We start from the raw sequence: 11,412 nt of genomic DNA on the forward strand, positions 1-11,412 counted from the left end.
GCTAATTTCTAACAACTAATATGTGATAATAATGACAATCACCTGCCAAAAGCTAAAGGTCTGTTGACAGGTAGTTGTACAAGTTTAGGGATGGCAGATGCCACTCAATATCTCCATGTCTAATGGCAGACATCTGTCAGGCACTCATCCTGGGAACATGTTCTTTCTTTAAATACAGTTCAGCTCAAGAGGGTTGTAAAGGAAACTCTATGCACTATATACTGTATACATCACTAGCTGCATATTTTTTGTTGTTGCTAAGAAATCAATCTGTAGTAAAATTGAAACCTTAGGCCTCAAAATTAACTGTCTGCAACAAGAGAAGTTTTGCACCATTAATAGCTTCAATTACTTTAGAAAACTAGCTCACATGCATACAGCCAGCCAGTTCCATTTCAGTTCCAGTAGTCAATACGACTCCCTGGCTTTAAACACAGTTTAGGAATGCCTGGGTGATCCTCTCTCCAGACAGTGCTGAAAGTCTTATAGCTAATGAAATACAAGTAGGAAACCATTGTAAATGATTGTTTTCCAGTATTTGAATGAAGCTGAAATTGTTTAGTTGAAAGAAGAGATGGGGCAACTAAAAAGCAAGGCATTCATGTAATGTGGACTGTACATAAGCATTCTTGAAAAATTGCAATTCATTATTGAACCACAGGGTCTTTGATTGTGCACAAGGGTCCAAATAACTTCTATAGAAGGTTGTTAATGACATATATCATCTCCTATTCAATATATTAAATATACCCTAGCCTAGACTTATTTCCCTGCCAGGCAGTATTGAAACGAGTGCACAAGTTTCCCTTCTGAAGCCCTGCAGTTTCGCCTTTCTGCTGCCTCACCAAAATGCCAGGCATTTCTCTCCTATAGCCTGGCAAAGCAGAGTCTGGCTAGCAAGCGTGATATTTCTCTTAGCAGGCAAAAGGTCAGAAATAAAGATATGGCTTCCGAGCACTGCTTGTGAATTCAGTCAGCATTCTCATATCGGCCTAGTGTATCAATTGTCCTTTGATGTGTGTTCCATGCTGTTTCATTTATGGATGTACATGTTTTTCTTTAATCATATGCAGATATATATTTCAATAGGTGCACAAGTGTTTGTGTGTGTGTGTGTGTGTGTGTGTGTGTGTGTGTGTGTGTGCTTACACACTGCAAACGAGAGTTAAAAGAGCAACATAGACTGTAGGTTTTGGTTAATACATGGAGAGATCCACCACATTATTTAACAGAGTTAAAGGGCAGGCCCCCATACATTCCTCGCGTTTATTAAAATATAAGAAGCCACATGCAGTCATAATAACACATCTATTGGGCCACACCTTTAAACATGTTTAGTTTTTTTAGTATTCATTATGCTATCAAGCCCTAAAGAGAAGCAGAGGCGAATCTGGAGATTTTAAAGGAGATGAAATATAGTGCATCTGAGAGCGCATATGATCAAGGTATATGGTTTAAGTTTTAACAGCTAGTTCAGATGTACTTTTTGGGATAACAAGTAAATATTTAAAGATATTTGCTAATTCAATTGTATCCGAATTACGGATACCAGGAAATACATGACATGTTTTAAATTACATGACATAAACAAATTACTTAAGTTAATAGAAACAGCCAAAGCGGTCTATTCTGTAGGCTATTTTATAATATTCTGTGGTGAAAAACAAAACAAACCAAAAAAAACCCTCTTAAGATCTAATTAAACAGGTTATGTTGTAGTCACCATACACCGGTTATAGACTATTTGTTTTATTTACTCCATATTGGTTAATATAAATCTAAATCTGAAATATTTCACATACCATTTAAGTTTTAATATGGCGAAATACATTAATTCAGCAACTATGCTAACCGTAATTAATATTTGTAATATGTTATTGAAAAATACACTGATGTTTGATATGAAACATCCAACTAATCGATTAAGAGCAACTTTTAAAAACTCTAAATAGTAGGTTTGTAATTATTCTCCACATTCCCCAATTATCATAATATAATAGTATTATAATACTATAGTATAAGACGTGTGGCACTGTATTCAATATAAATCTAGAAAACAACATTACAATGTTTGGAAAGTGGGGTTGAAACAAACCTTTTACACATTGTTTCGAATTGCTTAAATGCCTTGTTAATGGTATAATAGTAACTACAGATCTGTAGATACAGTGCATGCAAATCTTGCCGAATATACATAAGTCTCTAGTATGGAATGTTAACACTGCACTGCCTAAAAATGAAATGCAGTGAGAATTCCTAGCACATTATTACAGAAAAAGGACACACAAGAACGTAGATTGAGATAAAAACAAGAGCGGGATCATATATAGCTGTACAGATAAATTGTGTCTTGACTAGGCCTACCAAAATAGTTATTAGATTCATTAAATGTTTTGACACTTGAATTTTATTCCCATTTTCTGGATACATTTTATTGGGAAATATTACATTTTAATTAATGATTCAACAAAGGAAGCCCTTTGAACATGTGGAAAAATAACATATTAAAACAACATTTCTAACAAAAAACAAAATAGCTACTCCCTTTCTAATGGGTTGGAAGAGTAATCTTTTTATAACATATATTAAGAGCTAAGAATGAAAGCATCACTATCCTTAAACTACATCAATATTATATGGCAATAACGCTCAATAACATTATCTAAACGCTAAAATATTAAACCTCCAGTTACTTGACTGAAATGCGCTTGCTGCTGTGCCAGGTTTATTAGATTGTAAATGATTGGAAAGTCATTGTGCTGGCCTCCCAAAAATGAAAGCCACTGATTTCAAAACAGAAATGTAAACTCTCATTGACTTAAATGCGTTGCATATGACAGACAACGCAAACTGAATTATGAATGTCTGCTGACTTGCAAAAGAATACTACTAAGAAAAAAAGTGCTCACGTGTGTTAAAGTTGCATTACATCTATACTCGATTAACATCAGACTGGTTAAATTGAGAACCGAATCAATATACCTGCGCGAAATAGAATGCGCAAAACTCAAATACGCAGAGAAACACGAATAACAGTGTAAGGTGTAGGTCATTCATAATCATATAGGGCCATGTTAAAGCATTTACTCCAGTCTTTAATTAGCTGTTTTTTATTTAAAGAGGTAAAACACCTAACAATTTAAACTAAAACCAAACAACTAAGTTATTTCAAGTTCTCTTCGGTACTCTCAATATATTTTCTATCTCCTAATCTGATTTCACTGGGAGCGGTAGCGGTTTACCGCATACCGCTTTCCACTTTGCCATTAGTCTGGCGGCGGCGGTGAACCTTGCGGTATATATGTACATTTATTATCACATGTTAATGTTGAGAAAAAAATGTCAAAAAATAATATTTACATAAGTTTACATATTATATAACATAAGTATAGTTATTTTAACAAACGTTGAAGAGAGGCTTGGGTAGCCTGTATATTTATTTTGCATCCATTCATTTGCTCTTTAAGACGTAGGCCTATACAATTTCACAATTTGATTAATTATATAACAACTGCAATACACGAACAGCCCGATCACAGAAGAACAGGGGCTCGGTTATACTGCGAGATCATAATAAGTTCAAATACGATAGGTCTTTCGATCAGTTATCATCACCTGATTCTGTACTCCAGTCGAATCGTGTTGGTGTGGTGTACAGGTAGCCATGTCTGAAAATACATGAACCCTGCAACACAAGGAATGTATTTTGAATGGTCTTGGAAACCACTCTTGCGTATTCATTAGTCATGTGACTATAGGTTTAAGTGACATAACACCCCAATGTCTATCTAATTTATGCTGTATATGCAATGTTGTATATTTCCATGTAATGTACGCGTTTGGAACTGCACCATAAACACAGCACTGTGTTACTAATAAAGTCATAACAAGTCTAATTCATTATTTAACTAAATAATTATTAAACACATGCGACACATTTAAAAAGCTAAATATAATTAGCCTAATTATTAAGGTGAATTGTGGGTTGTGTTAGGAGACAAACTGGACAGGAAAATCAGTAAAGGCATCTTACGAAACAGCAACGAAAAGAAAACATACCTACAGATAGGTCTACTGCTACACGTTCAGAATTACTTTTTTTTTTTTTTTTTTTTTTTTAATTTAAAAACGTTTAAACGTTTAATTCAAACAGCATTTAAAGGACAGAAAATTGCAACTAAAATAAATGCTACCAGCGATCCATGGGTTCAAAAGCGAAGGCCTCACCACACTCTCAGCGGAAGAGCATCATCAATTTCTTGATCGGTTTACATTTTCAGTTTTATTTATTTATACAGCGCCTATATAATTGATATATTATTCGTTCCCCAGTACTTGGATGAAGTAAGTCCACACTGCAACTCAATCCATATCGTATGCCTTTACATCCTGAAACAGTACAGAATACGGTAATTGTTAACAAGTCTGCGTATCTGTAAAAAAAACCCATTGCGTTTGTGTGAGATTCGTCCGGGGGGTGGGACGGAGGGGTCAGTTTATCTATTTAATCTTTGTTCGTTAGGTGGGGACAGTTACACCCACAAAGCCAAAATAGTGAAATAAATGTGTGTAACACAACGCTGTGAGCATAGAGATTATGACCGAAAAGTCTTTTTTTTTTTTTTGTGCTTAAATCACTAATGTAATCACTAAGGGAGTTTGGCCTCTCATTATAAACAGATTTTTTTTCGTTAGTTGAAGGTATAGCCTATACCTTCACAAACTTCAACACTAACAGTATTAGTTAAAGGTTGAGTAGCTTTGTACATTTTGCAAAGGAGATTTATATGGGGGTTATTTTTTTTTTTTTTTTTTTTTTTCGGATTTCGACATTTATTCTGTAATAAAGTGTGTGTGTGTGTGCGCGCGCGCGTGTGGTGGCGACAAACAAAGAGTTATGTGAAATGGAACCTATGAACACCATTTTGGGTTTTGCAACCACTTCACCTACTACCCTATGAACACCAAAACGTTGGGAAGTTATATAGAAGATATTCTCATATCTATATATATACTCCTGTATGCACCAAATAATGTGTATTTATGGGGTTCAAGTTTTGCAGAAATTAACTAAGTATTTCTTACTGTATCAAAAACTATACCATGAATACCATTTGCTCCCGTTACCAAACGATATTTTTGTATGACAAAAGAAAATTATTTAACATACATCCGTGAAATCAGATATTCCACCATTTCTTTTCTGTAGGCTATAAATTCAGAAATTAAACTGTCTCGTCAGTCCTTGAAGGTATGAAACAATGATATTGCATTGTAGCACCAAACAAGTTCTAAACACGGTAATTCTCCAACAAGAAATGCTCATTTAAACTGCCTACACTAGTCTACACTTTCACAATGACCGGATAAATCTGGAAAGTCACTTAAGTCAATATCCACGATCACTCTGTATAACCTGCAGTGGAATGAGAGACACCCATCTGGTGTATGAAAGTGTGTATGCAGACAGTCACTTTCTCAGGGTGTGACGTAGTATTCTACTGTATCTGCATCAACATATCTGATGTGTAGTGGGTATTTCTTTCTCTTGATTGTTGTTTATGTTACCGTAACATATTGTTTAAAACAACAACAATAACACAAATAACTTCCATTATTTATATACATGAGTTGGAAACCGTTAGCATAACACTATCAGCAAAGAGTTGGCCACTAGGTGCCACACCATTATTCTTCTGTCTTACCCGTTTTAACTGAAAGCGACTTTCAACATGGATGATAACTTACAGGATGTCAGGGAGATCGTTTCTACAACATCTCACTCATTAAACAAGCCCATTTACACAGAAGAGGATGATTCATATCTGATTTTTGTCCTTTTACAAGTGTATTTACTTGTATGTCTTGGGAATGTAGCCTAACAAGTACGTCTTTTCTGCTCCATCCTACCTATGTAGGAGCTTGTCCAAGCAAGGCATACTTGGCTAACTTTGACAGATAACGTGGTGACTGGTTTTATACCCACTCTGTATATCATGACCATATTTTTTTAAAGCATTTACCCATGTCTTTAATTAACGCCTGCTGATTTTAAACAATGAATTTATTTAGGCTTCAGTTTATTTATTTTTTTATTGAGGGGTCATAAAATAAATACATTCACTGCTTGCCGTCCTCCATCTGTGTGCAACTTTTCGTTTCAAGGTCTCAGTTGACTTAAATCTTGTGGAGATTTTTTTTTCATGCTGTCCAGTTTTTTATGTTATTTTGCTTATCAATTTGATTTAATTACAATCTGTTGGGGGAATATATTAAATGTGATTAAGAGCTGCCCTCCCCCCGTATGTCGGAACACAGTCTATAAAAAAACAAAACAAAACAAAACAAAAAAAACCTTGAATTGCTAGCAAAGCCACTACTGTCGACGAGCTCGATGGCGCCCTTAGTGGCAGAAAAGTCGACTTAAAACGGATCTGATTCTTATTAAAAAATACTTGTTCTCGCAAGTAATAGCTCTATACAGTAGGCTGTACCATCCACCATCTTGAGAATATCTCACCAATATTCCTACTATGTGTAATACATTATATATATATATATATATCTATACTATATATATATATATATATAATATAGATATATATAATATAGATATATATCAACTGATGGCCAAAATTGTTAACTGTCTTCTCAGTGCTTTAGGGAAAGATACTTCTAAATGCAAACAAGAAATCAAACTATTTCAGAAAGACGGAAACAACACGTTACAATACAAAAACGTTATCACTAGCCAAGGACGCTATAAGTAGTGATTCGTAATGCAGTGCAGCTTAAACAATGATAAGTAAAACATTAGGACAGGGAATGCAGTAAAACATTAGGACAGGGAATGGGCATTGTGTTATCTACATTTCTTTGGTCAACATTAGGAAAATGCAAGGTGCCACCTGTGTATGACCTGTATGGACAACAATATAGATTCATTTGTACTTTCAAATGCAAGATCTTGGAATAACAATACTATATTGTTGTAATGCTAGTATAATTATTATCAATGTAAAGTTCCCATTAATGTCACAATTACCCCTTTAAAGCCAGCAAAAGTGAATTATTTACTTGTTGAAAAGTATCATTCGTTATATCGTCATTCATTTTTGGTAAATCGTCTAATGTAGATTGCTATTAATATTAAGCTAATAATCGGTTAGCTTAATATTCAGTACTTTGAAGCATAATCTCGCAATTTCTGAATTTATCTAACAAATTGTATCAGAGTATAGGAAACAAAACACCGGCACGAACGCACGCACGTACACACACACACAAATAAGTGATGTCCCAGGACTATAATGTCAAATTATATGCACTTGGCAATATTATCCAAATTACTGTATACAAATTACCAACGGTAGACTATATGGACGCATCTTTGATGAAAAACAACAACTACCTAACATCGTGTAACCAATACTATACAAGATGAAGATACAGGAAGAAAACTTCTTCCCAAATAACCAATAAATTAAACGACAATCACCTCCCATTAAAAAAAAAAAAAAAAAAGTGGTGTGTGTGTGTGTTTGTGTGTGTGTGTTTACACACTGCAAACGAGAGTTAAAAGAGCAACATAGACTGTAGGTTTTGGTTAATACATGGAGAGATCCACCACATTATTTAACAGAGTTAAAGGGCAGGCCCCCATACATTCCTCGCGTTTATTAAAATATAAGAAGCCACATGCAGTCATAATAACACATCTGTTGGGCCACACCTTTAAACATGTTTAGTTTTTTTAGTATTCATTATGCTATCAAGCCCTAAAGAGAAGCAGAGGCGCATCTGGAGATTTTAAAGGAGATGAAATATCTCCCCGGTGCTGTGAGGTGGCCCTTTGGACTTGAATGATAGCATAGAGGATTTAGCAGAGCTGAAGGGGACCTTGTCTTTCTCTTTCTTCTCCCTGTCCAGGGGTTTTAGTAATGATATATATTTCCTGGGTTGTACATTGTCTTTATAAAACATATCATCTAAACCACTGGCGAATGTTTTATAGGAGAAAAGGGACACTAAATAATGTTTAAGTAACGTTAAAAGAAATTCGTTGATAAATAAATGTTAGGCCCTTCTTTATTAATGTATCTTCACGATCAACCCAAATACATCCATATGCTGGTAAAACAAAACGATTGGAATGATTAAGGATTACATTTTTGTACGTATATGAACGCTATTGAAAAAAAAAAAAACTTAATTTTAATACAAGTTTGTAATAAAAAATATTTAAGTATTTCATTAAGATTATATACGGACGGCAAGAAAAACAAATCGAATACGGTAGCCATAAAATAAATAAATAAATAAATAAATAAATACATAGACGCAGCAATATGACAACACAATTATAAAAGAAAATGACCTTAATCCAATATATAGTCACTTACCTCGAAATATTGACCAGCCGGCACGAAACGGACAAAACTACAAAAAATTTAAAAAAAAGAAAGAAAGAAAAGAAAAGAAAAAAGATTGAAAGAATAAAAAAGGCGACATTTAAAAAAAAAATCTCATAAAAGACACGACATTTTTCTTTCACTATATTGCCAAGATACAATAAAGCCTGGATGTAATGTAATTTAAAAATATATGTGGCCAAACAAATAATGTGAAAGAAAATGACAAGAGCATAAAGCATTGTAATTCAAGTGGGCTCCTCCTACAAGCTATGCCTTCTAATTAATGGAGCGCCCAACTTGCAAAAGCGTGCATTGGACAGAAAGAGAGCGAAAGAGTGAAAGAGAGAGGGTGAAACCGCCACTGAAGATAATTGATTACCTCCCAATCAACAATTACTTGTTAGCAATAGTCAATTGCCCCTAATCTTTTTGCTTCACCATAGCCAGAGAAAGAGCATTGCTCATTGGACTGTCAGGGCTGAGAAGAACACATTCTTTTTAAGAGGCACCGTGGAAGAAGAAAAGAAAGTAGGACGTAGGAGTCAAAAACCTCTACAACCGGGGACTGAAAAAAAAAATAAAAAACAATAAAATAAAATAAATAAAAAGAGTGTCTTCATTACTTGTAGACCACTGCTGCTCCTTTACGAAGGCGGTGTTATATAATTTGAGTTATATAAGTTTTCTCTTATCAGATCTCTTTTCAAGACATTTTGGGGGAAACGGGGACAGAACATAAAGTGAAGAATGACTTCCAAAGAAGATGCGAAGGGTTCTTCAATGGAAGAAAGAAGGCGAAGCCCACTGGATCATCTACCACCGCCGGCAAATTCCAACAAACCGCTCACCCCGTTCAGTATAGAAGACATCCTGAATAAGCCATCAGTAAGGAGAAGTTACACCATCTGCGGGACCGCTCACCTACTCTCCGCCGCCGAGAAACATGCTCCTACTGGGCTTCCCCTGTCCGGCAGGGGACTGCTTACCCACACCTCCCCGCTCTGCGCCCTCGAAGAGCTCGCCAGCAAAACATTTAAAGGACTGGAAGTCAGTGTTCTCCAAGCAGCCGAAGGTATGCTACTATTTTTTGTTATTTACATCAGTGCTGAATAACATAAAACATAGAATCTATCGTTTACAAATTAAAAAAAACAAAACAAAAAAAAGTCTAAATGCACCTTTGCACCTTCCAATAAAAGACCCTGAATATATATTTCTCATGATCTGGGCGCATAGAACATCATTAGATCTAGTCTTGTTGTAATAATAGAACGGCATCTCGTCGATTGAAATCACTTGTGTGGAATACCTGTGATTAATATAAAGTCCTCTGAGTAATTAATATACAGCATGCACATTCAGTACGCGGTTTGAAATTATTCAGGAAATGCACAAGAACTGGTATGTATGCACATATTACAATGTATACAACGGTCCTTACAAAAATAAAAACATGAAAAGCCTGGTTACCAAATACAAAAGAAACATTCCTTGATGATTAGAAAATACATTTGTTGATGAACAAAGAACTGTGAAGTGTTTTATTTTCTTTTTCATAATAATTAAATATTAATTGCATTTATATAAAAAGTTCACATTTCTAATGATGCAAATACAATATGTGTGTATGTCTATCTATCTCTATCTATCTATCTATCTATCTATCTATCTATCTATCTATCTCTCTCTCTCTCTCTCTCTCTCTCTCTCTCTCTATATATATATATATATATATATATATATAGATAGATAGATAGATAGATAGATAGATAGATAGATAGATAGATTTATTATTTCACCGAAATAGAAAGTAGGCAACAATTAAAAAATAAAAAGTGATCTAATTTTTGTTAAATTCTGCTACTTTAGGAAGAGACGGGTTGACGATTTTTGGCCAGAGGAACACTCCCAAAAAGAGGAGAAAGTCCCGAACAGCATTCACCAACCACCAGATCTATGAACTGGAGAAAAGATTTCTGTACCAGAAGTATCTGTCCCCGGCTGACCGAGACCAAATCGCCCAGCAACTTGGTTTAACGAATGCCCAAGTAATCACGTGGTTTCAAAACCGCAGAGCCAAACTCAAGCGGGATTTGGAAGAGATGAAAGCGGATGTGGAATCCGCCAAATCTAGTGCTCCAGAAGGGAAAACTATCACACTAGACATTGAGCCGAATACTGGGGCCATAAGCACGTCCAGATCTCAATCTCCACTGCTGTCCAACCATGGACTGGAGACCCCACACAAACTGTCAATGTCGCCATCATCACCGTTTACAGACCAAGCCACGAGCCACGAATGTTCAGAAGACGAGGAAGACGTGGAGATTGACGTTGATGACTGATTTTTGTTTATCTTTTATTATATTACTCTAAAAACTTTTATATAAAGCAAGCATGGACTGTGTACTATATGCTGCACTGTTATATAAGCTATAGTTATAGTAACTGTATATACATATATATGTAAATAACCAAGACAGTTCTTTTCAATTAAAGCAATAATCAGCATACACAGACAACGGCACAGCACCAATGATTGCCAAATCAGGTAGATTTCGTTTTTATGGAACGGTGCAATGGTGCAATATGTATGGCTTCTATATATAAAAAACAAAAACAAACAAAAAAAAAAAAAAACAAAAAAAAAGAAAACATTTAAAGCAACAATGGTTTAAAATTATTATTATTATTATTATTATTATTATTATTATTATTATTATTATTTATTATTATTATTATATAATTATGCACGGGTAACAATATCATATTTAATTGTCATTACTAAAATATTATATATATAATATCATATATATTATATATATATATATATATATATATATATATATATATATATATATATATATATATATTTTTTTTTAAAATATAAATCACAATTTGTTTGCTCAATTTAAGCTCAATAGCGGAATTTTATTCATCGTTTCAAAAAATACTGTAAAGCTTTAAATGAGGCCGAATTCAATTTAGCACATTGCAT

General features: G+C 34.4%; 1 protein-coding gene across 1 annotated transcript; it reads left to right on the forward strand.

Annotated features, from left to right (window-relative positions):
* The first annotated feature begins 8,749 nt into the window (after nt 1-8,749).
* Nucleotides 8,750-11,006, forward strand: LOC121326165 (transcription factor LBX1-like). Its single transcript, XM_041269350.1, has 2 exons — nt 8,750-9,486; nt 10,284-11,006. The coding sequence occupies exons 1-2, from the start codon at nt 9,162-9,164 to the stop codon at nt 10,757-10,759; spliced, it is 801 nt and encodes a 266-aa protein (XP_041125284.1). The 5' UTR covers nt 8,750-9,161; the 3' UTR covers nt 10,760-11,006.
* The last annotated feature ends 406 nt before the right edge of the window (nt 11,007-11,412 follow it).

This window comes from Polyodon spathula, chromosome 13 (assembly GCF_017654505.1).
Source record: "Polyodon spathula isolate WHYD16114869_AA chromosome 13, ASM1765450v1, whole genome shotgun sequence".
Lineage (NCBI taxonomy): Eukaryota > Metazoa > Chordata > Actinopteri > Acipenseriformes > Polyodontidae > Polyodon > Polyodon spathula.